Source organism: Microcaecilia unicolor, chromosome 11 (genome assembly GCF_901765095.1).
Source record: "Microcaecilia unicolor chromosome 11, aMicUni1.1, whole genome shotgun sequence".
Taxonomy (NCBI): Eukaryota; Metazoa; Chordata; class Amphibia; order Gymnophiona; family Siphonopidae; genus Microcaecilia; species Microcaecilia unicolor.
In genome coordinates, this window is record NC_044041.1 from 102,899,399 (window position 1) to 102,925,517 (window position 26,119).

General features: G+C 46.6%; 1 protein-coding gene across 3 annotated transcripts in view; it reads left to right on the forward strand.

Moving 5' to 3' along the window:
* Nucleotides 1-24,080, forward strand: part of LOC115480718 (PML-RARA-regulated adapter molecule 1-like) — a 171,881-nt gene extending 147,801 nt beyond the window's left edge. For 2 of the 3 annotated variants that reach the window (XM_030219583.1, XM_030219585.1), the window contains exons 13-15: nt 793-826; nt 2,772-2,806; nt 23,831-24,080. In XM_030219583.1, the coding sequence (XP_030075443.1) occupies nt 793-826; nt 2,772-2,805 (68 nt within the window). In that variant the 3' untranslated portion in view covers nt 2,806; nt 23,831-24,080. The remainder of the gene's footprint in view (nt 1-792; nt 827-2,771; nt 2,807-23,830) is intronic. The other variant, XM_030219584.1, reaches the window with a different exon arrangement.
* Nucleotides 24,081-26,119: the final 2,039 nt, after the last annotated feature.

Sequence of the window (26,119 nt, forward strand, 5' to 3'; positions counted from 1 at the left end):
TTTTGGGTCTGAGACCTTACTGCCAGCCATTGACCTAGCGGTAAAGAATCTGGGCGGTAATGACCCGTGCGCGTCTGTTACGCGTGCCAAAAAATAAAAAGTATTTTTCAGACGAGCATAGCAGACGCGGGCCAAAATTGAAATTACCTCAAGGACCACGTGGTAACCGGGTGGTAACTCCAATTTGGCATGCATTCAGCACGCGTAGGCGCCTACGCGGCTTAGTAAAAGGGCCCTTGAGTTATTTGATATATTTTTGCTTCTTGGATGCCTTGTTATGCTGAATTCAACTAATCAACTTTGACTGAATTTACTTGACTCCTGGGGCAGATGCCTGTTGCGCCGAAACACAGGATTGCGTAGAGTGATTTTAATTACTGTGTAAAGTTGATTGACTATTAATAAACATCCCCTGTTGGAACTACATTGGTCTACCCCCATCTTTTTTTGTTTTCTTTGTCTTGGTTGCTTGATTGGGGGACGCTTCTGCTTTTTTGTGTATCAGAAAGCACTGACCCATTCAACTTAAATTGCACATGCTTGTACTAGTCTGAATGTATCACCATGCGTTGGTCCATGGTGAGCATCTGTCATAGCTCAGTTATTTGCCCTGGGATGTGCAGATCTCTCTGAAGGAAGACTGTTTTTTGATACTGTGCTGAATTCAGCACAGTATCATGAACAGATCATTTCTTTTGCTATTCTGGACTTCATAGTAGACAACTATCTAAAATCTTCTTGCTGCTGTGGACTTTATGTTAGAAAAAAAATTCTCTCTCTTTTAAACTTCAGATGGATATGTTAAGAAGAACTACCTGTTACAATTGTAAGTATGATCTTGTTTTTCTGTCTTGTTTCAGACACTGAAAAATCCAAATAGTTTTCTAAATTATTCACTGCCTTTGCTAATTAATGAACTAAGAGGCACCTCGAACCCTCAACTTAATCCTTCATGAGAGTAAAAAAATGGAAAATAAGAAAGAGACAATTAAAATAATTGCATCATGTAAATATATTGGATTTGAATAGAGAGGGGGGTAGTTATCAGTGTGAGCTACTATTAAGATGTTATCTTACTATTAACCCCAGTTATTGGTAACTAGGTCTCATTGCAAAAATGGGACCGGTGGTAAAATAACACTGTCTTAATAGTAGTCCATGTCCATCTATCTGGTCAATATTCAGCTGGTGGCAGCCAGTGGTTTGTTTAAACGTTGACTGCCGAGGGCAGAATTAGGTCCTGATATTCAATGCTGGGCTATGTCCAAACACCTGCATTGAATATCCAAATCTGATTGGACATGTGCTGCTTACTGGGATTTATGTGGGTCCTGTCCAATATTCAGTCAGGACTCGCATAAAACACTTGTGTGTATCCCGGCTGAATATTGGCTAGGACCCACATAAGGAGATACCAAGTCCTTTCAACTCCACCCCACACCATTCCAATCCCCCCTCCTGGAGTCCCCACCCTTGCAACAATAATAGTCCCCCATATCATGACTGATCCTACTCCCAGACCCCCCTAATAATAGTAGATCCAACCTCCCCTTCCAATTGCATTAGCCCCCCCCCCCCCCCAGGCCTACTTTAACTTCCTTGTTGGTGCAGTAAAGTGCACAGGGCAGGAGTGAAGCCCACTTGCTCCTGCCCCTAGCAGTTGTGGCTTGAAAATGGCAGCTGCGACCTCTAGAGGTAGTACTGTGAGATTACCGCTAAAGGTTGCAACTGCCATTTTTAAGCCACAGCTGCTAGAGGCAGGAAAGAGTGGATTTCTCTTCTGCCCCGTATACCCCACTGGACCACCAGTGAAGTTAAAGTATGCCTAGAGGGAGGTCTACTGTGATGGGTGGTGATTCTACTATTTCTTTGTGGGGGTCCTGTTGTTGTGAGGAAAGGTCCTGGAGGGGGGAATTGGGATCAGGAGGTAGGGCTAATATTGTTGCTAGGGGAGGTCCAGGAGGTGGTTCAATCATGGGAAGGGGGTGTTGTGACACTTGGGAGTGGAGCTTATATTGTTGTGGAAGGGGGAGGGGAAAATTTAAATTGCTACAAGCTGGTACTCAGAAGTTATGCTAGCTGACATTCAGTACTAGCATCCACAGAGCAAACAGGGCAGTCAGTTAGGACTCCCCTACTCCACCCTTGTAATGCCCCTCTCCTGCACTTTCAAAATGGCCGGTTAGTGCCAATATTAAGCGGCACTGCCTGGCAAAGTGCTGCTGAATTCAGTTGCAGGCTCGCTGAGCACGATTGGAGCCTATCCTGCCCACTTAAATTGCTTTTAATATTGGGCCCTATACCCCTAAAATAGAATTATACTGCCTTTTAACCCTAATGACTGGAATAGTTAATGGTTTTCTAGCTGCATCTTTTAACTAACAACAATGTTAACAAGAGTGACCACAAAATCATCTAATCTTATAAACACAAAACAGCAGACTTTCGATGATCGCACATAAAGGAGGGCACAAAAAAGCTTGCTCCTGTGTTGTGTCTTCCTTTGGTGATACACCATCAGTGTGGCCCTGCCCAAAGGCACCTCTTTATGTTAAATAGCTTCTGGTACCACTTGTAGCATCATGGGAGATGTGCCCTGCTAGAATAACCACAGCACCAGCTCTAACTCCACAGGAAGCCAGTTCATATGAAGACTGCCCTCGTGTATTTTACTGACATGATTGCACAATAAATGGAGGTTAAGAAAAAAATTAATTTGCATTTTTACATGAACTAGGCAGTCCTTATGAGCTTATTCATTGCAATTTCAGGGAACTAGACATTTATGACGATGTTGACAACTGAGGTATGTATACAATTATTTTACTACTAATCATTTCTATAATGCTTCTAAACATATGCAGCACTACATTATATGCAGGTACTTTTTCAGTCCCTAGTAGGCTCACAATTTAAGAGCCTTTTTATCAAGCCGCGCTAGCTTTTCCCACGCTGCAATGCCGGCATTGCTGTTAGCGCGGCTTGATAAAAGAGGCCCTAAGTTTTTGTACCTGAGGCAATGGAGGGTTAAGTGACTTACCCGGGTCACCAGGAGCTGCAGTGGGAATTGAACCCAGTTCCCCAGGATCTCAGTCGCCTGCACTAACCATAGAGCTTCTGAGATGGCCCTACCATTGAGCAATTGTGCTTTTCAGCATGGCCCCTCTTTTTGGCTCTACCTTTCAGCCCTTACTGAAATATGCAAATGAGGCTCTGTATTGAGTATCTGTATGTGGCCCCTCATCTCCTATGGGCAGCCCCTGGCACTGAATCTTTTTGAGATGACTATGTGGCAAATTCAGCAACTGGATTGGTTTACCTGAGTCACAAATTCGCCTCCCATAGAAAGAAATTATTTACTGTCAGATGCTCAGTTTCTATTACAGCCATAAAGAAGAGAAAGGCCACATGGCCCATCTAATCTGCCCGTTTATTGTTGCAATGTTGCAGAATCATTTTGGTTACTTCAGTGCTGCTGAAAATGTCCTGTTAGCGCCCAACATGAAACTGGCTATTTTGGAGATGTTCTACAGGTGGAGTCATCCCTTGGCCAGTGAAGTGCCAATATTCAGTACTTAACTAGCCAAAGTAACTGCATAAATAGGACCACATAAAAGTCAGTCCTCTCTTTATGTGGTTCGCCATAGCTGGTTAATTGCTGAATATCACACTTAACTGGCTATAATTTTTGTGGTTCCCATATACCTGGAAAATCAATGCCAGTGCCCGGACATGGCCTGCCACTGAATTTTGGGGAATAACGCTGTCAGCAGTCTGCAAAACTCTGATCGCTGCCAGCTAACTATTGAGCCCTTGGATGCTTTGTAGATTGTGTTGTTTTACTGGCAGTACCTATAAATCAATCTCTCACAATAAAAATAGTACAGGGAGACACACTTAATTTTATTTAAGGAGAGAATATTTAGTATATAGGCTGCCACTGTAGCTCTTTGAGCTTTACTTGGAATTAACTGTCATTTGAATGATTCTCCATAATTGCTCCCATACATCATTAATTCCCTCCAGTGCATTTTTTCTAGCAAAAAAGGTGCCGGTACTCAAATATTAGGCCACCCTTCAGGGGCGGGGTGATCACTGAGGGACCCCCTCAAAAAAAGCCCTGATTCCCTCCAAAGTGAAACGTGAATGTAGTGATTTTCAATATCCTTTCAGTGTCTTTACTATAAACTTCCAAAGTGTAACACACAAAACACAAATCAGTGGCAACCACTGCCTTGCATAATCTATATAAATAATTCCCACCTCCAACATTCTGAAGCTCACTCCGTGGCAGTGAAGCACTGAAGCCCTGTACTGTCCGTAGGCTAGGCTCTCAGCACCACTCACCCTCACTCATAGACCCGCTCTCAGCCACACCCCATCTGGACATAAAACACAACTCCAATGTTCTAATGAAGCCAGAAACCTGCAAGCCTCCAACTTCCGTAGTTGTGTAGATCGCTGTTCCCCCATGAGTGTCTGCCCCGCCTTCATGTCACAATGTGATGATGTCGAGGGCGGAGCACTGACACTCATCCAATCACATCGCTCACCTGCTCCGCCCTCGCGTCAAACCGTCATGATGTTGAGAGTGGGTAATGAAAAAACAAAAATAAAGACGAGTTACTTCGCTCCGCAATGCCGCCGCGCGACCCCCTCCAAACATTTAAGGAGCAAGCTTCGGAAGAATGGAGCCAAGGAAATGTTCTGTTTGACCTGCGTAGAAGATTTAGAGAACTGCTTCTAACACAAATCCTTTTCTCCCCGATGTGGAAGAAGGACAGTTTCAGGTTTACTTTAACCAAATGCGAAACTCCAGGCAGGAGCCGAATCAAAGAGCAGCCCCCACTCCTGCTACCCCGGGCCGGCAGGTAGCTTTCAATCTGCCTCTCTGAGGTCTCACTGACTGGAGCGCTGACACAGTCAGTCAGCTGGGGATGAACGATCCTCCCTTCCCAGACAGTTCATGAAGCTGAGCCACAGCCACCCCTCGCTTACTCTGCCAGCCCTGACAGCTGGAGTCTGCTGTCCCCACCTGCAGCTACAGTGGTGGAAATAAGTATTTGATCCCTTGCTGATTTTGTAAGTTTGCCCACTGACAAAGACATGAGCAGCCCATAATTGAAGGGTAGGTTATTGGTAACAGTGAGAGATAGCACATCACAAATTAAATCCGGAAAATCACATTGTGGAAAGTATATGAATTTATTTGCATTCTGCAGAGGGAAATAAGTATTTAATCCCTCTGGCAAACAAGACCTAATACTTGGTGGCAAAACCCTTGTTGGCAAGCACAGCGGTCAGACGTCTTCTGTAGTTGATGATGAGGTTTGCACACATGTCAGGAGGAATTTTGGTCCACTCCTCTTTGCAGATCATCTCTAAATCATTAAGAGTTCTGGGCTGTCGCTTGGCAACTCGCAGCTTCAGCTCCCTCCATAAGTTTTCAATGGGATTAAGGTCTGGTGACTGGCTAGGCCACTCCATGACCCTAATGTGCTTCTTCCTGAGCCACTCCTTTGTTGCCTTGGCTGTATGTTTTGGGTCATTGTCGTGCTGGAAGACCCAGCCACGACCCATTTTTAAGGCCCTGGCGGAGGGAAGGAGGTTGTCACTCAGAATTGTACGGTACATGGCCCCATCCATTCTCCCATTGATGCGGTGAAGTAGTCCTGTGCCCTTAGCAGAGAAACACCCCCAAAACATAACATTTCCACCTCCATGCTTGACAGTGGGGACGGTGTTCTTTTGGTCATAGGCAGCATTTCTCTTCCTCCAAACACGGCGAGTTGAGTTCATGCCAAAGAGCTCAATTTTTGTCTCATCTGACCACAGCACCTTCTCCCAATCACTCTCGGCATCATCCAGGTGTTCACTGGCAAACTTCAGACGGGCCGTCACATGTGCCTTCCGGAGCAGGGGGACCTTGCGGGCACTGCAGGATTGCAATCCGTTATGTCGTAATGTGTTACCAATGGTTTTCGTGGTGACAGTGGTCCCAGCTGCCTTGAGATCATTGACAAGTTCCCCCCTTGTAGTTGTAGGCTGATTTCTAACCTTCCTCATGATCAAGGATACCCCACGAGGTGAGATTTTGCGTGGAGCCCCAGATCTTTGTCGATTGACAGTCATTTTGTACTTCTTCCATTTTCTTACTATGGCACCAACAGTTGTCTCCTTCTCGCCCAGCGTCTTACTGATGGTTTTGTAGCCCATTCCAGCCTTGTGCAGGTGTATGATCTTGTCCCTGACATCCTTAGACAGCTCCTTGCTCTTGGCCATTTTGTAGAGGTTAGAGTCTGACTGATTCACTGAGTCTGTGGACAGGTGTCTTTCATACAGGTGACCATTGCCGACAGCTGTCTGTCATGCAGGTAACGAGTTGATTTGGAGCATCTACCTGGTCTGTAGGGGCCAGATCTCTTACTGGTTGGTGGGGGATCAAATACTTATTTCCCTCTGCAGAATGCAAATAAATTCATATACTTTCCACAATGTGATTTTCCGGATTTAATTTGTGATGTGCTATCTCTCACTGTTACCAATAACCTACCCTTCAATTATGGGCTGCTCATGTCTTTGTCAGTGGGCAAACTTACAAAATCAGCAAGGGATCAAATACTTATTTCCACCACTGTATTCAGCATCTGGCAGCAGAGCCTAGGTTCAACTGGGTACATGTCACACTGGTCCTGAGCACACCTCATCTGAGGGAGGGAGAGAGGGAGGGGAGGGGAGAGAGGGGGGATGGGTGGGAAAACCCTGGAACTGGGAGGGAGGGAGGGAGGGAGGGAGGGGGAGGCAAAACCCTGGAACTGGGAGGGAGGCAGGGAGGGAGGGAGGACCCTGGAAGTGGCAGGGATAGAGGGAGGGAGGGGAGGAGGCCCTCGCACACACTCTCATTCTCACACACACACTCTCGCACACAGTCTCAATCTCTCTGTCACACACACACACTCACACATTCACTCTCTCTCTATCACACACTCACTCTCACACACACTCTGTAAAACACACACACTCCGAGGAAAATCTAGCTAGCGCCCGTTTCATTACTTTCCGAAATGGGCCTTTTATCCTAGTATATTCTATTACTTAAATTTATTTCTGGGAGAAAAGAACTCATATGGCCAGCACAATGGCTGTGATGCACCCGGGCATGCGAATGTTAATATACTTCTGCCCATTTATAATCATAGGTCAAAAACTCCCTTTGTTACAGAACAGTTATTTATTAATTTTTTTGTAGCTTCATGCGCTTCTAAAGTCAAACATTCTTCTTTTCTTCAATTGTTCAATAATGATATGCAATACTGCTCAGATTGCTTCTAGAGTTCATAATCTCAGTACCAAGATACCAGTGCTCATCAGGAGTGGCCTAGTGATTAGGGTGGTGGACTTTGGTCCTGAGGAACTGAGTTCGATTCCTCCTTCAGGCACAGGCAGCTCCTTGTGACTCTGGGCAAGTCACTTAACCCTCCATTGCCCCATGTAAGCCGCATTGAGCCTGCCATGAGTGGGAAAGTGCGGGGTACAAAAATAAAAAATAATAACAGCACCATTTATCTTGATTTTTCTATCCCAATGGGGTCTTCCGTTTCACCAACAGCTTCATCAGGGGATAAGTGGGTAACGCTGCCTCTGTCCTTCAATACATGAGCAGGTATCAAGAACTCTGTCACACAAGAAAACTTGTTGAGAAGCATGCAAAAGCAAGGTGCAAACAGTAATTATATCTACAACTCCCAGCAGACTTACCAGTCAATTGTCAGCATTTTTGCTTCTGAATGTGTTGGTGGCTGAAAATGGTGGTAAAATAAAAAAAAACAATGCGGTCATCGGCCAGCCAATCACCAACAGAGAGTGAAATTAACCAGTCATAAAAAGGTAATTCAAAAGTACTTCACTGAATGAAATAAATATAGGATGTAAAAAGACTTGAAGCGGTTCAGAGAAAAGCAACCAAAATAGTATGGGGTTTGTGTCGCAAGACGTATGAGAGACTTGAGGACCTGAACATGTATACCCTGGTGGAAAGGAGATACGATACAGATGTTCAAATATTTGAAAGGTATAAACTAACATTTTCCAGAGACAGGAAGGTGGTAGAACTAGAGGACATGAATTGAGGTTGCAGAGGGACTGACTCAGAAATAATGTCAGAAAGTACTTTCACGGAGAGGGTGCCCTTCCGCAGGAGGTGGTGCAGTTGAAAACAGTAATGGAAATCAAAAATGCATGGGATAAACACAAAGGAATCCTATATAGAAGGCGTGGAACCAAACAAGCTTAGCGGTGATTAGATAGCAACACCAGTAATTTGGAAGCGAAGCCAGTGCTGGGCACACTTCTATGGTCTGTGTCCTGATCATAGCTGCACAGATTTAGCTTCTGTAACTGGAAAACATGACCAGTGCCGGGCAGACTTCTATGGTCTGTGGCCTGATAAAGGCAAGGACCAATCAGGATCAAGTATACATGTAAACTGATGTCTCAAAATATTTAAATAAAATAAACAACTAAAAGGCGGCACTTAAACCAGAAGGTGCTGTAGATTGCAATCGGTAGATCCACCACTGTTCATTCTGTAGTAATCTCAGACCATGGTCACCCCCTCTATTGTTGGCAAAAATATGCTTGACAGCGAAACATACAAAATGATCAAAGGGGGTTACCTGGCGTAAAACAGTAGGAAACCAATGGAGCACCCAGCTTCTCCCAGGAAATGCAAAACCTATGTCATTAATCCTCACATGTAAACTCCGTGTGGTTTTACCCACAAACAATTTGTTGCAGGAACACTTTAAGATGTATACATTGAGGGGCATAATCGAAAGAGACACCCAAGTTTTCCTGGGGACGTCCTTGCAGGACGGCTCCAGCAAGGGGCCGGGAAACCCGTATTAACAAAACAAGAAGGGCGGCCATCTTTCATTTCGATAATACGGTTGGGGATGCCCAAATCAGCAAATTTAGTTCGACATTAGAGATGGTCATCCCCAGGACTTGATCGTTTCTGATTTTCAGCGATAATGGAAAGTGAGGATGCCCATCTCAGAAACGACCAAATCCAAGCCATTTGGTCGTGGAAGGAGCCAGCATTCGTAGTGCACTGGTACACCTGACATACCAGGACACCAAGCGGGCACCCTACAGGGCACTGCAGTGGACTTCAGAAATTGCTCCCAGGTACATAGCTCCCTTACCTTCAGCCAGATGCACTAACAGAACAGAAAAAGCCCTTCTCTTACCGATCCCTTAGTGATTCGGAAAGGAACGGGCATGCATGAAGGAAATCGCATGCAAATGAGCTACTCGCTGTTAGCTCATTTGCACACAATTTCCTTCCTAAGGATGGGAAGCCAGTGCAGAGCAACCAAGCTGCATGTATAATAGCCGTCTACAACCTTAAATAAATTGCCATCTACAACCTTAGAAAAATACAAGTCCAGGTGAAAACGTCCAAGTGCTCGTCAGGGACATCTTTTTTTTTTTTTAAGAGTATGGGTGAAGGATGTCCTTCGCTATGCCTCCATCCCTGCAACGGCAGTTGAGGACGTCCAAAATATGGATGTTTTTGTGAGAAGGACGTCCATGCCTGCTATGCCTCTGACACCCCCTTTATTTATTTATTTGGATTTTGGATCACAAGTAGCAGCAGTGGGATTTGAACCAGCCACCTCTGGATTGCAAGACCAGTGCTCTAACCACTAGGCCACTCCTCCACTCCACTCCCTTGAAATTTGGCCGTCCCTGTGGGGGTGGGGGGGCAGTTGAGGCTGTTCAAAATGTTTGAAAGAAGGACGTCCACGTCTTCGTTATGCCTCCACTGACACACACATACCTCCCCCCCCAGGGACCTACACACTGCCCCCCTCCCACAGGGACGGCCAAATTTAAGTGAAGTGGAGGAGTGGCCTAGTGGTTAGAGCACTGGTCTTGCAATCCAGAGGTGGCCAGTTCAAATCCCACTGCTGCTACTTGTGATCCAAAATCCAAATAAAGGGGGTGTCAGAGGTATAGCAAAGGCATGGACATCCTTCTCACAGAAACATCCACATTTTGGACATCCTCAACTGCCGTTGCAGGGACGGAGGCATAGCGAAGGACATCCTTCACCCATACTCTAAAAAAGAAAAAAAGACGAAAGTTTTTAAAGTTGTTTTTTTTCAGGGTGGGAGGTGGTTAGTGACCTCTGGGGGAGTCAGGGGAGGTCATCCCCGATTCCCTCCGGTGGTCATCTGGTCATTTAGGGCAAATTTTTGTGGCTTGGTCATAAAAAAAAAAGGACCAAGTAAAGTCGGCCAAGTGTTCGTTATGGACACCCTTCTTTTTTCCATTATCGCTTGAGGACGCCCATCTGTTAGGCACGCCCCAGTCCCACCTTCACTATGCCTCCAACACACCCTCAGGAACTTTGGTCATCCCCACGACGGGAAGCAGTTGGGGACGCCCAAAATCAGCTTTCGATTATGCCGATTTGGATGACCCTGAGAGAAGGACCCCGTCTCCCGATTTGTGTCGAAAGATGGGCGCCCTTCTCTTTCGAAAATAAGCCTGAATATGATCTGTTTTACAGTCTGTCAGACTTTTAAAAATATATTGTGTGTACCATCTGCAGGATTAGTGAACGAAGACAACTCCACTGTCATATTGCAAGTTCTACCATTCTCGCATCTCTTATGTCCAAGCCTCGCATTCATAGGTACCCAGGACGAGAGACTATAAATTTCACCATCAGCATTACTTCATAAATTGTACTCAAGCATCTCTAGTAAAAAAAATAATTCAGAGGCACACAGAGCTAAGGATGACAATTGGGAACATTTTGAAGAAAGACTGGTGCTTCTAGTACTGAAGAAACAAACGTTTTGTCCTTACTACTTATCATTTCGCTACTAGATGTACGCAGCACTTGAGGAAAGATTCTCCAAAATGGAGTACTCTGTTGGATGACCAGTTGAACTGACTAGTTACAGATAAGTGCCAGAAAGTGCCTTGAATTACTCCAAACTGGATACGTGGTAACCAGGGCTTTTTTTGAGGGGGTACTGAGTACCGACACCTTTTCCATCGTCTGCTAAAATTGACCCATGGACCCCTAGTTTTAATGAAAGAGCTCAGGCTCTACACGACAATTCTGCCTTGTCATAGATTCTGTGACTGGTTGCATGGAGACTGGTTATTGTGGGGAGGGCCCCTCATTGATCACCCCACCCCTGAATGGTGGCCTGGCATTTGAGAACCGGCACCTTTTTTGCTAGAAAAAAAGCACTGGTGCTAACATATAGTAACATTGTAAATGACAGCAGATAAAGACCTCAACAGTCTACCCAGTCTGCCCAACAAGATATGGTATGTGATACTTTATATGTATACCCGAGTTTGATTTGTCTTTGCCATTTTCAGGGCACAGACTGTAGAAGTCTGCCCGGCACTGTTCTTGTACTAAAATTTCTGAAGTCAAAGCCCCTTAAAATTTACACTCCAGCCCATCCATATCTATTCAGTCACAATCAGGGCACAGACCATAGAAGTCTGCCCAGCACTGGTTTTGCTTCCCAATTACTGGTGTTGCCACCCAATCTCAGCTAAGATTCTGTGGATCCATTCCTTCTAAATAGGATTCATAAGTACATAAGTACATAAGTAGTGCCATACTGGGAAAGACCAAAGGTCCATCTAGCCCAGCATCCTGTCACCGACAGTGGCCAATCCAGGTCAAGGGCACCTGGCACGCTCCCCAAACGTAAAAACATTCCAGACAAGTTATACCTAAAAATGAGGAATTTTTCCAGTCCATTTAATAGCGGTCTATGGACTTGTCCTTTAGGAATCTATCTAACCCCTTTTCAAGCGATCACAGCTGAGAGGATCCAGAATTTGATACGTGGATAATTTCCACCGTTGTAACATTGTTCTTTGTTTAAACAACGTTGTGATTGAAAAGGGAGTGTGTGGGGTCATACTGAGTGATTGTGAATGAATGTGGGTGTAAGAAAGGAGTTCCGCAATAAACTTGTGGTTGGGATATTTGTAAGAGGGCACAAATATAAAATAAATAAATTATTAATTAGATGTTTGCAAGGAGTGCCTTAAAGCAGTACATGTGAGTATATTATGGTAGGATAATTACATTTTAACTGCCAGACCCTCGACCATTCTTCTAATGTTCGGAGATCCCTTCTCATCGTTTCTACTCCCTCCAGGGTATCCACTCTATTGGTTCTCTTTGTGTCATCTGCAAAAAGGCAAACCTTTCCTTACAACCTTACAGCAATATCTTTCATAAATATATTAAACAGAATTGGCCCCAGCACCGACCCCTGAGAAACTCCACTACTCACCTTCCTTTCCTCTGTTTACCACTACCCTCTGCCACCTGTTGGTCAACCAGTTTTCTATCAAGTTCACCACTTTTGGTCCTAAGTTCAACCCTCTCAGCTTATTCACGAGTCTTCTGTGGGGGACCGTATCAAAGGCTTTGCTGAAATCCAAGTAAATTACATCTAGCACATGCCCTTCATCCAGTTCTTTGGTCACCCAGTCAAAGAAGTCAATAAGATTTGTTTGGAAGGATTTTCCATTGGTAAAGCCATGTTGCTTCGGTTCCTATACCCATTGGCTTCTAGAAAGTTAACTATTTTTTCAGCAGCGACTCCATTATTTTTCCTACCACTGACTTACCGGTCTGTAGTTTCCCACTTCTTCCCTGTCTCCACTTTTGTGAAGAGGGACCACATCCGTTTGTCTCCAATCCTGCGGAACCTCTCCCATCTCTAAAGATCTATTAAACAAATATTTAAGAGGTCAGGACTTCTCTAAGCTTCCTCAGTATCCTGGGACGTAGCCCATCCAGCCCCCTAGATTTGTCCACCTTCAGATTCTTAAGCTGTTTATAAATTCTTTCTTCCATAAATGGCACAATTTCCACTCCATTCCCAGATATCCCCTCTGCATCCAACCACAGTCCTTCTCCAGGATTTTCCTCTGTGAACACCGAAGTACTACTACTACCACTTATAAAGAAAGGATATGTTTTAGTGGCTTGATTATGTATGGAGAGACATTATTTATTTACTACAGATGTTTGAGTACAATTTTTGAAGTAATGCTGATGGTGAAGTTGATAGTATTACATAGTAACATAGTAGGTGATGACAGAAAAAGACCTGTACGGTCCATCCAGTCTGCCCAACAAGATAAACTTGACCTTTGTTCTAATATAAAGTTCAGAGACCCCTAGGTTCTGTCTGGTACCGGCCTGTAAGCTTTTCCCTCATTTTAGAGCCTGAACCAAAGTCTAGGCAGGGGACCAAGGCTCATAGCTGTGGCATTTTTATACATCTCCCCCCTTTGAAGGCCTTTAGGAAAGGGCTTCAACAATATATGGTTTGACAACTTATAGTAGGCCAAGTCAATCATCTAGGCCTTATGTTCACACCTCAGAACAATAAGACTAGTACCCTGACCGAAGGCTGTCTTAGGTTGGGACACTTACCTGCTTATAATCGAACGAGAAAAACGCCCAAGTTCCGACCTAAATCGGGAGATGGGCGTTTATCTCACAAAAACGAATAACGCGGTATAATCAAAAGCCGAATTTGGACGCTTTCAACTGCACTCCGTCGCGGATGCGGACAAAGTTGACGGGGGCGTGTCGAAGGCGTGTCGAAGGCGGAACTGGGGCGTGGTTATCGAGCGAACAGAGATGGGCGCCCTTTCACCGATAATGGAAGAAAAATATGCGATTTCAGCGAGAATTTAGGGCACTTTTCCTGGACCCTGTTTTTTCCACGAATAAGGCCCCAAAAAGTGCCCTAAATGACCAGATGACCACTGGAGGGAATCGGGGATGACCTCCCCTGACTTCCCCAGTGGTCACAAACCCCCTCCCAGCACAAAATATGACGTTTCACAACTTTTTATTTTCACCCTCAAATGTCATACCCACCTCCCTGGCAGCAGTATGCAGGTTACTGGAGCACTTATTAGGGGGTGCAGTGGACTTCAGGCAGGTGGACCCAGGCCCATCCCCCCCCTACCTGTTACAATTGTGCTGCTTAATGCGTTAGTCGTCCAACCCCCCCAAACCCACTGTACCCACATGTAGGTGCCCCCCTTCACCCCTTAGGGCTATAGTAATGGTGTAGACTTGTGGGCAGTGGGTTTTGAGGGGGATTTGGGAGGCTCAACACACAAGGGAAGAGTGCTATGCACCTGGGAGCTCTTTTACCTTTTTTTTTTGTTTTGTAAAAGTGCCCCCTAGGGTGCCCGGTTGGTGTTCTGGCATGTGAGGGGGACTAGTGCACTACGAATTATGGCCCCTCCCACGAACAAATGCCTTGGATGTATTCGTTTTTGAGCTGGGCGCTTTCATTTTCCATTATCACTGAATAACAAAAACGCCCAGCTCACAAATTAGCGAATAACATATGGGCGTCTATTTTTTTCAAAAATACGGTTGGGTCCGCCCCTTCACGGACCCGTTCTCGGAGATAAACGCCCATGGAGATAGGCGTTTTCGTTCAATTATGCCCCTATTAGTCTTCCTTACCCGTCATGGCCAAACGATCTTTCTGAGCACCAGGAAGGTGGACAGCAAGTATAAGTATACGAGACATTATGTTCAAGATTGCCAATGATGTAGCTAAGAATAGGCTGAGGGCAACAGTTAGGGCTTCTATCACAGAGTAACATGGTAGCAACATTTTCTATAGGTACATAGATCTTCAAAGGAAGAAATTGGGATTTGTAATACCTGTCTAAGTACCTAGCAAGTCTGGAAGCATGCTAGCTCCCTCGGGCACATTTGAAATTGCAAAATTTCCATTATTGCTATCATTGCAGAGTAGCTCAATCACTCCTATGGTACCATAGCAATCAGTGTTAAAATTTAAACAACAGCAGGTTGAATTAAAGAATCTAAAAAGAATCTTTTGTATTTACAACATAGGGAACAATGAGAGAAAGGTATACGTCAACATATAGGATACCATTTAGTAAGATAGGTTGCATATATGCATACATGGTATAATTAATCCAGCCAATAGATCATTGTGGATTTAAAGCGAATGCTACATACCTGTAGAAGGTATTCTCCGAGGACAGCAGGCTGATTGTTCTCACTGATGGGTGACGTCCACGGCAGCCCCTCCAATCGGAATCTTCACTAGCAAAAGCCTTTGCTAGCCCTCGTGCGCCGATGTGCACCGCGCATGCGCGGCCGTCTTCCTGCCCGAAACCGGCTCGTGCCGGCCAGTCTCATATGTAGCAAGACAAAGAGAAGGGAAGACACAACTCCAAAGGGGAGGCGGGCGGGTTTGTGAGAACAATCAGCCTGCTGTCCTCGGAGAATACCTTCTACAGGTATGTAGCATTCGCTTTCTCCGAGGACAAGCAGGCTGCTTGTTCTCACTGATGGGGTATCCCTAGCCCCCAGGCTCACTCAAAACAACAACCATGGTCAATTGGGCCTCGCAACGGCGAGGACATAACTAAGATTGACCTAAAAAAATTTACCAACTAACTGAGAGTGCAGCCTGGAACAGAACAAACAGGGCCCTCGGGGGGTGGAGTTGGATCCTAAAACCCAAACAGGTTCTGAAGTACTGACTGCCCGAACCGACTATCGCGTCGGGTATCCTGCTACAGGCAGTAATGGGATGTGAATGTGTGGACAGATGACCACGTCGCAGCTTTGCAAATCTCTTCAATGGTAGCTGACTTCAAGTGGGCTACCGACGCTGCCATGGCTCTAACATTATGAGCCGTGACATGACCCTCAAGAGCCAGCCCAGCCTGGGCGTAAGTGAAGGAAATGCAATCTGCTAGCCAATTGGATATGGTGCGTTTTCCTACAGCCACTCCCCTCCTGTTGGGATCAAAAGAAACAAACAATTGGGCGGACTGTCTGTTGGGCTGTGTCCGCTCCAAATAGAAGGCCAATGCTCTCTTGCAGTCCAATGTGTGCAGCTGACGTTCAGCAGGGCAGGAATGAGGACGGGGAAAGAATGTTGGCAAGACAATTGACTGGTTAAGATGGAACTCCGACACAACCTTTGGCAAAAACTTAGGGTGAGTGCGGAGGACTACTCTGTTATGATGAAATTTGGTGTAAGGGGCCTGGGCTACCAAGGCCTGAAGCTCACTGACTCTACGAGCTGAAGTAACTGCCACCAAGAAAATGACCTTCCAGGTCAAGTACTTCAGATGGCAGGAGTTCAGTGGCTCAAAAGGAGGTTTCATCAGCTGGGTGAGAACGACATTGAGATCCCATGACACTGTAGGAGGCTTGACAGGGGGCTTTGACAAAAGCAAACCTCTCATGAAGCGAACAACTAAAGGCTGTCCTGAGATCGGCTTACCTTCCACACGGTAATGGTATGCACTGATTGCACTAAGGTGAACCCTTACAGAGTTGGTCTTGAGACCAGACTCAGACAAGTGCAGAAGGTATTCAAGCAGGGTCTGTGTAGGACAAGAGCGAGGATCTAGGGCCTTGCTGTCACACCAGACGGCAAACCTCCTCCATAGAAAGAAGTAACTCCTCTTAGTGGAATCTTTCCTGGAAGCAAGCAAGATGCGGGAGACACCCTCTGACAGGCCCAAAGAGGCAAAGTCTACGCTCTCAACATCCAGGCCGTGAGAGCCAGGGACCGGAGGTTGGGATGCAGAAGCGCCCCTTCGTCCTGTGTGATGAGGGTCGGAAAACACTCCAATCTCCACGGTTCTTCGGAGGACAATTCCAGAAGAAGAGGGAACCAGATCTGACGCGGCCAAAAAGGAGCAATCAGAATCATGGTGCCCCGGTCTTGCTTGAGTTTCAACAAAGTCTTCCCCACCAGAGGTATGGGAGAATAAGCATACAGCAGACCCTCCCCCCAGTCCAGGAGGAAGGCATCCGATGCTAGCCTGCCGTGGGCCTGAAGCCTGGAACAGAACTGAGGGACTTTGTGGTTGGCTCGAGATGCGAAGAGATCCACCAAGGGGGTGCCCCACACCTGGAAGATCTGTCGCACTACACGAGAATTGAGCGACCACTCGTGAGGTTGCATAATCCTGCTCAACCTGTCGGCCAGACTGTTGTTTACGCCTGCCAGATATGTGGCTTGGAGCACTATGCCGTGACGGCGAGCCCAGAGCCACATGCTGACGGCTTCCTGACACAGGGGGCGAGATCCGGTGCCTCCCTGCTTGTTGACGTAATACATGGCAACCTGGTTGTCTGTCTGAATTTGGATAATTTGGTGGGACAGCCGATCTCTGAAAGCCTTCAGAGCGTTCCAGATCGCTCGCAACTCCAGAAGATTGATCTGCAGATCGCGTTCCTGGAGGGACCAGCTTCCTTGGATGTGAAGCCCATCGACATGAGCTCCCCATCCCAGGAGAGACGCATCCGTTGTCAGCACTTTTTGTGGCTGAGGAATTTGGAAAGGACGTCCCAGAGTCAAATTGGACCAAATCGTCCACCAATACAGGGATTTGAGAAAACTCGTGGACAGGTGGATTACGTCTTCTAGATCCCCAGCAGCCTGAAACCACTGAGAAGCTAGGGTCCATTGAGCAGATCTCATGTGAAGGCGGGCCATGGGAGTCACATGAACTGTGGAGGCCATGTGGCCCAGCAATCTCAACATCTGCCGAGCTGTGATCTGCTGTGACGCTCGCACCCGCGAGACGAGGGACAACAAGTTGTTGGCTCTCGCCTCTGGGAGATAGGCGCGAGCTGTCCGAGAATCCAGCAGAGCTCCTATGAATTCGAGATTCTGCACTTTGAGAAGATGGGACTTTGGATAATTTATCACAAACCCCAGTAGCTCCAGGAGGCGAATAGTCATCTGCATGGACTGCAGGGCTCCTGCCTCGGATGTGTTCTTCACCAGCCAATCGTCGAGATATGGGAACACGTGTACCCCCAGTCTGCGAAGTGCCGCTGCTACTACAGCCAAGCACTTTGTGAACACCCTGGGCGCAGAGGCGAGCCCAAAGGGTAGCACACAGTACTGGAAGTGACGTGTGCCCAGCTGAAATCGCAGATACTGTCTGTGAGCTGGCAGTATCGGGATGTGCATGTAGGCATCCTTCAAGTCCAGAGAGCATAGCCAATCGTTTTCCTGAATCATGGGAAGGAGGGTGCCCAGGGAAAGCATCCTGAACTTTTCTTTTACGAGATATTTGTTCAGGGCCCTTAGGTCTAGGATGGGACGCATCCCCCCTGTTTTCTTTTCCACAAGGAAGTACCTGGAATAGAATCCCAGCCCTTCCTGCCCGGATGGCACGGGCTCGACCGCATTGGCGTTGAGAAGGGCGGAGAGTTCCTCTGTAAGTACCTGCTTGTGCTGGAAGCTGTAAGATTGAGCTCCCGGTGGACAATTTGGAGGTTTTGAGGCCAAATTGAGGGTGTATCCTTGCCGGACTATTTGAAGAACCCACTGATCGGAGGTTACGAGAGGCCACCTTTGGTGAAAAGCTTTCAACCTCCCTCCGACTGGCAGGTCGCCCGGCACTGACACTTGGATGTCGGCTATGCTCTGCTGGAGCCAGTCAAAAGCTCGTCCCTTGCTTTTGCTGGGGAGCCGAGGGGCCTTGCTGAGTCGCACACTGCTGACGAGAGCGAGCGCGCTGGGGCTTAGCCTGGGCCACAGGCTGTCGAGAAGGAGGATTGTACCTACGCTTGCCAGAAGAGTAGGAACCAGTCTTCCTTCCCCCCAAAAATCTTCTACCTGTAGAGGTAGATGCTGAAGGCTGCCGGCGGGAGAACTTGTCGAATGCGGTATCCCGCTGGTGGAGCTGCTCTACCACCTGTTCGACTTTCTCTCCAAAAATGTTATCCGCACGGCAAGGCGAGTCCGCAATCCGCTGCTGGAGTCTGTTCTCCAGGTCGGAGGCACGCAGCCATGAGAGCCTGCGCATCACCACACCTTGAGCAGCGGCCCTCATCAAAGGTGTCATTCACCCCTCTGGCCAGGAATTTTCTGCACGCCTTCAGCTGCCTGACCACCTCCTGAAAAGGCTTGGCTTGCTCAGGGGGGAGCGCATCCACCAAGCCCGCCAACTGCCGCACATTATTCCGCATATGTATGCTCGTGTAGAGCTTGTAGGACTGAATTTTGGCCACCAGCATAGAAGAATGGTAGGCCTTCCTCCCAAAGGAGTCTAAGGTTCTAGAGTCTTTGCCCGGGGGCGCCGAAGCATGCTCCCTAGAACTCTTAACTTTCTTTAGGACCAAATCCACAACTCCAGAGTCATGAGGCAACTGGGTGCGTATCAGCTCTGGGTCCCCATGGATCCGGTACTGGGACTCGATCTTCTTGGGAATGTGGGGATTAGTTAGAGGTTTGGTCCAGTTCGCCAGCAATGTCTTTTTCAGGACATGGTGCATGGGTACTGTGGACGCTTCCTTAGGTGGAGAAGGGTAGTCCAGGAGCTCAAACATTTCAGCCCTGGGCTCGTCCTCCACAACCACCGGGAAGGGGATGGCCGTAGACATCTCCCGGATAAAGGAAGCGAAAGACAGACTCTCAGGAGGAGAAAGCTGCCTTTCAGGAGAGGGAGTGGGATCAGAGGGAAGACCCTCAGACTCCTCGTCAGAGAAATATCTGATGTCTTCCTCTTCCTCCCACGAGGCCTCACCCTCGGTATCAGACACAAGCTCACGAACCTGTGTCTGCAACCGCGCCCAGCTCGACTCTGTGGAACCACGTCCACGATGGGGGCGTCGAGAGGTAGACTCCCTGGCCCGCATCGGCGAAGCTCCCTCCGCCGACGTAGTCAGGGAGCCTTCCTGGGAGGCGACGGCAGTCGGTACCGCAAGCGGCACCGACGCCGGCGACCTCACCCCGGGCGATGGACCAGCCGGCGCCACGCTCGACGGTACCGGTGGCGCAAGCACCGCTGGTACCGGAGGGGTAGGGCGCAGCAGCTCTCCCAGAATCTCTGGGAGAACGGCCCAGAGGCTCTCGTTCAGAGCGGCTGCAGAAAAAGGCAGGGAAGTCGATGCAGGCGTCGACGTCAGAACCTGTTCCGGGCGTGGAGGCTGTTCCGGGCTGTCCAGAGTGGAGCGCATCGACACCTCTTGAACAGAGGGTGAGCGGTCCTCTCGGTGCCGATGCTTGCTGGGTGCCGACTCCCTCGGCGACCCAGAGCTCTCGGTGCCGACGCGGGAAGGGGACCGGTGTCGATGCTTCTTCGACTTCTTACGAAGCATGTCACCGGAGCTTCCCAGCACCGACGAGGAGGACGTAGAATCCAGCCGTCTCTTCCTCGGGGCCGAGACCGAAGAGGGTTGGTCTCGGGGGGGCTGTACCGCAGGAGCCCTCAGGGTAGGGGGAGGCCCACCCGAAGGCTCACCGCCACCAGCAGGGGAATGGACAGCCCTCACCTGCACTCCAGACGAAGCACCACCGTCCGACGACATCAGCAGACGAGGTCCCGGTACCACCGACGTCGATACAGTCGTCCGATGTCTCAGCGCCGATGCAGAGGGCCGATGCCTCGATGCACTCGATGCACTGGCAGCCGAGGATGAAGGTCTGGACGCTGAAGACGTCGATGCACCCGATACCCCCGGTGCCGATGCCGATGAAGAGCCCGAGAACAAAATGTTCCACTGGGCTAACCTCGCTACCTGAGTCCGCTTTTGTAAAAGGGAACACAGACTACAGGCCTGAGGGCGGTGCCCAGCCCCCAGACACTGAAGACACGACGCGTGCCTGTCAGTGAGAAAGATTACCCGGGCGCACTGGGTGCACTTCTTGAAGCCGCTGGAAGGCTTCGATGTCATGGGCGGAAAAATCACGCCGGCGAGATCAAAAGTCGAAATGGCGAAATTTGGCACCAGAAAAATAGCGAGAAGGAAATTTCTACTGGGGCCTAATTAAGGCCTACCCCGACGACGAAAGAAAACTTACCGGGGCGAAAAAAAAACTCGAAGTACAGGAAGGGAAAGACCAAAAGAGGTCTTTCCGAAACAATTTTCAAAGTTTCTCACGGAAACGAGTCGAAAACGACGCGCGAGGTCGACTTTTCGGGGCACGAATGGCAAAACACAACCGTACCGAGCGCGGAGAAAAGAAGACTGGCCGGCACGAGCCGGTTTCGGGCGGGAAGACGGCCGCGCATGCGCGGTGTGCATCGGCGCATGAGGGCTAGCAAAGGCTTTTGCTAGTGAAGATTCCGATTGGAGGGGCTGCCGTGGACGTCACCCATCAGTGAGAACAAGCAGCCTGCTTGTCCTCGGAGAAAGTCAGTTGCAACCTAATTGAGTATTTTAAAATCATCTGGCATCCCCCCCTAGGAACTCTAATAGAGTTTCTCCTTGGAGAGGGCTAGAGGTGATGGGAATAACAACTTGAACTAAGGCAAACTGGCCTTGTCAGTATGAAGGCAGGGTTGGATAGGACTAACCTAAAGGTGCATTGGGTAGGTAAGTGTTAATTATGCCTAAATGAAGGTACACAGGAAATTAAATCTAAAGACAATAAGAGTTGAATTACAAATGTCCTTCTGCAATGGAAACTGTGTCACTAGCAACATAAATTAGCCTAAAGGAAGCGCTAAGAAAATAAAATAGAACCTTTCCAATAGACAGGGTTAATGCTAGACTAAAAATAAATCAAAATATGAGTCCATAATGTCCATAAATAGCAACTATGAATCTCAAATTAATTATCTCCTGATTGGCTTGGCTGTATTGTGCAGGAGGTCCTGGTTCTGAAATGTCTCCTGTTGTAATTCTAAGTTCTGGACTTTACTGAAGGCCGTAAAATTTTCCAGGTGAAATCAAGATGTATAGTTCTCAGGCTTGGCTGTAGTAGAGGTCACAGCTTCAACTCTATCTGGGTATACTTTCTATGGGCTAAGTCTCTCATGTTCAAGGAATTGGAGGTTGCATAATCATCAGCACCCAGATCTTTGTTTTTATCGTATATCCCCCCTTCTGGCTTGTGAAGTCTGATAAACGAGACAGAAATATAATTACTGATGATTAATGGGTCTAAACCGGTGGGGATAATAAAGCTTAGGAAAAGGTCATAGTCAAAGCAGAAGACTAATGTGCAGAAAATTAAAACTCATAACTAGTCCAGGTGAAGGAAGTATCTTCTGAAATCATGGTCACTGTCTTGGCATCCTGTGCCCCCATCTTGGGTTCTGGATTCTGCTCTTTTTCTGCTCCCTTTCCCTCTCTCTCTCTCCTTACCCGTTTTAACTGTTGCTCTGTTCTATGACGGGTCCCTGTCCCCATTCTTCTACTTGCTGTCCCTTTTGATTTGCTTGGTGTGTGTAAGTGTATGATTGCTGCGTGATTGGAGCATCGCTGTTAGGCCACGCCCTAGCACTTGCCGTCTGCTTAATTCGGGTTTGAGTTCAGTGCGGCGGTCTTCATGCGCTAGATCAACGCCCGCAGATCTCACTACCCTTTTACTTGTTTTTATTCTTGGTCTTGTTCCTTTTGTCTTTTACCTTTCCTGTGAGGTGGCAATGCTTTCTCTGCTACTCTACCTCATTTCTTTGCCTTCCCTTATGGTACCAGACAGAACCTAGGGGTCTCTGAACTTTATATTAGAACATTCAATTGGAAGATAAAACAACAACAGAATTTTAGTCAAGATCTATAATCAACCCCCACTTTGACAAAAATTCTGGTGGCGTGTTTAAATCGAACACTGAGTCACCAATGTTCTAATATAAAGTTCAGAGACCCCTAGGTTCTGTCTGGTACCGGAGCTCAGCTGTCCAGTGGCAGAGAGAACCCCCAAGAAGGCTGACTCCATCTCTAAATAGCACTAGTACTGGGGTAATCAAGAAATTGTGAAGTTCTAAAAGGAATTGCCACTAAGAGAGACGTTAGGTCTAAGGAAAAGATACCAGCCTTATGACAAACTGGATTTAGATTACAAGTTATAAAGTGCAGCGAAAGATAGCCTGATACAGCAAAAGCATTTATACTTACAGCCTTTGATCATTAAGTGAAGTCCACAGAACATCATTTGGGATGAGGAGTTTATTTGCCAAGATACAAGTCAAATCAGTGATTGACAACAGGCACGTACAATCAATTATAGGAATATAATAATCCAGCTGCAAACAGGTGTTAATTAGTTCCTAATCTTTTATAATTTCTTTTACCAATTAAAGGTTTTACAAGGGAAAGCAATTAGGTAATTTGTCAATTCTGCTGGTCACATTGGTTTCCCTTGGAGAGAGAGAGTGGCAACCCTTCTCTCTAGCTTAAACCAGGAAATACCCTGATTTTTATAGGTGCCCTCAGGATATGGATAATATGACAGTAGATATACCTGATTGGATCTATGCTAATGTCATGGTTACCACTGATTGGCTCATACTAATGAGTAACTTTTATCTTGCTAACATGGTTTTGTCTTTAGCGCGCTTGACCACAAATCTTAAGCAAGACCCTGCATCCAGCTACACCTTTCCTTTCTCACACCATGGCTGACCACAATGTCACTCTGTCCTTTGGACCCCCACCTTTGTGTTTCCTGTTGTTCTCTTTAGAGCTCCAACACTGGGAGTTCAAGCAAGAGTCACACAGGCCTGTAAGCTTTTCCCTCATTTTAGAGCCTGAACCAAAGTCTAGGCAGGGGACCAAGGCTCATAGCTGTGGCATTTTTATACACCTTGATTTGTATTGTGAGGGATTGGTTTATAGGTACTGGTCATAGAATTACCTCTCCCTATTCTGGGGTTATAGTGTGTGAAATATTTTATTGGAGCAGCATAAGAAATATCCAGCAATGATGCGTCCATGGGCTTTCAGACACCATGTGCTCAAAAGTATTAACCATAGCTCTCTTTTCCTTTTCAGCAGGAAGCAACAATTAATCATCACACATTCTGCACAGCCAGCCAGGAGCCCAGTGGGGACCATGACTAGAATATCATCTCTTGAGAGAATCAAGATGCTTGGAGCAAATCAGCTGGGCATGTGGACAACAAAATATGAGTGGCATGACTTGCGTAGTGACACTCAATTTTCACTCAGCAGCAAGCTATATTTGAGAAAGTCTTATTCCAGTGAAATCCCTGTATATATAAAACACCATTTTTTAAAAGTATATAGTCCATTTTATTCTGTGATATTTTTAAAACTTTTGTTTTATAAAAGAGCTGCCTAAACTGTCCTCATAAATTGTTTGGGTCTTGGGGGGCTGGATATGGGGCGGCAAGGAAGAAAAAAAGCAGTTTCCACCGTAGTCAATGATGGTCAAACAAGGATAAGAGTCCTGCCTATGGGAGGAGAAAGAAAGGGATGAGTTGGGTGCATTGTGGAGGAAGAACAGGAACATTTGATAAATATGCACATCTGGAGGGAGAAAATGAGGAAGGAATTAGAGCTTCTTTTACAAAGCCGCATTAGCGATTCCCTTGCGGCAAATGAGAGGAAGCCCATAGGAATTGAATGGGCTTCCTTTTATTTGCTGCATCAAGAATTGGTAGCATGGCTTTGTAAAAGAGGCCCTAAATGTGACCTCAAGGTAATTCTCCTCGGTGCTATGACCTCCAGTGGAGGAGAGAGGAAATACCACAAAGGTTACAAGTTTTGACATTTGAGTTTGAGATCCAGAAAAAGTATAGCAGAGATTTGGGTGTTGTCGGTGCAGCACACATATTGGAAATCAAAAGACTGGAAGAGGTTGTCAAGGGGAAATAAAATGTAACACAAGGAATGAGTCCAAGATCAAGCGGGGTGGGGGGGGGGGGTGGGGGGAGAGACTGTCCCAGTAGACAAGGGAGGAATAACAATCAGTGGCACCAATTAAGCAGTAGGTAAAGAACTACAAGGAAAAAAAAGAAAAAATAAGGCAGGAAGATTTGTAGATTCCAAGAGTGGAGAGGTGTGCTAGCCCTGTTAGTCCACTCTTAAAGGTTATCAATAGAAATCAAACAAAATAAAACATGGAAAAGAAATAAGATGATACCTTTTTTATTGGACATAACTTAATACATTTCTTGATTAGCTTTCGAAGGTTCCCCTTCTTCGTCAGATCGGAAATAAGCAAATGAAAGATACTGATAAGTGAAGCGGCTCAGTGACACTGATGCACACTGCCATGCAGGAGAACTGGATTCAGTTTCTGAGTCAAACTTCTCCTGTACAACTGGGGCAACTCTGTGGGGTGATGGGTGGAGATGCAGGGTGGTCAATTTCCAGCCATCAAATAACATATCTAGTGGCCAGGCTCAGGGTGCATATGTACTATAGGTTCCAAAGGGAGTTGTGGTCTGTGCTGTGTACATGAGGCCATAACTGGGCTACATGGGGGGGGGGGGGGGGTACAAGAGGACCCCTGGATAGTTGTAAATGAAGATTAAACGCTGTAGCCCCAGTAGGGGCTGGTTCTGATTGCTAGCCCAAAAGGAACACGAGGAAACTGCCACATCAAAAGTCAAAAATAATAATATTTAGAAGTAGAGTGCTCAGTGGTGACAAACACAGCACCAACGTCAAGGAGGATTGAGGATGAGAAGCAACCTTGTGATTTGGTCTCACCAGCCAAGTTTGGTAGGATGGCTACAATAATAAATGACATTGAATACAATTATATACTATACTGTAGTAACTTAGTACATGACCTACATCAGTGATTTTCAAGCCTGTCCTGGGGATCCACCAATCAGGCAGGTTTTTAGGGTATCCCTAATTAATATACATATGTGAACACTAACTGAGCTATGAATCTCAAAACTATCAACAATTGTTCAATTATAGTAAATTTAACCTAAAAAATCTATAGCTTAAAAATAATTTAAAAAAATATATATGAAGATGCTCAGTACATCCCCATGATCTCAAACTGGGATATCATAGACTAATAATGAAAATCATTGCACCCACAATGCCAGACTTGACTTGAGACTTACCGGTCTGTAGTTTCCCACTTCTTCTCTGTCTCCACTTTTGTGAAGAGGGACCACATCTGCTCGTCTCCAATCCTGCAGTAGTGAATAAAAGCAAACAGTTCCTCTAGGTTGGTGTGTGTGAGTATGTATGAGTGTGGTGTTAGTGAGGTATAAGTTGGATTATATAAAAATGTTTTAGTGTATGTTGATGTGATTTCTACAATAAAGAAATATATTTACAGAAGTTACTATG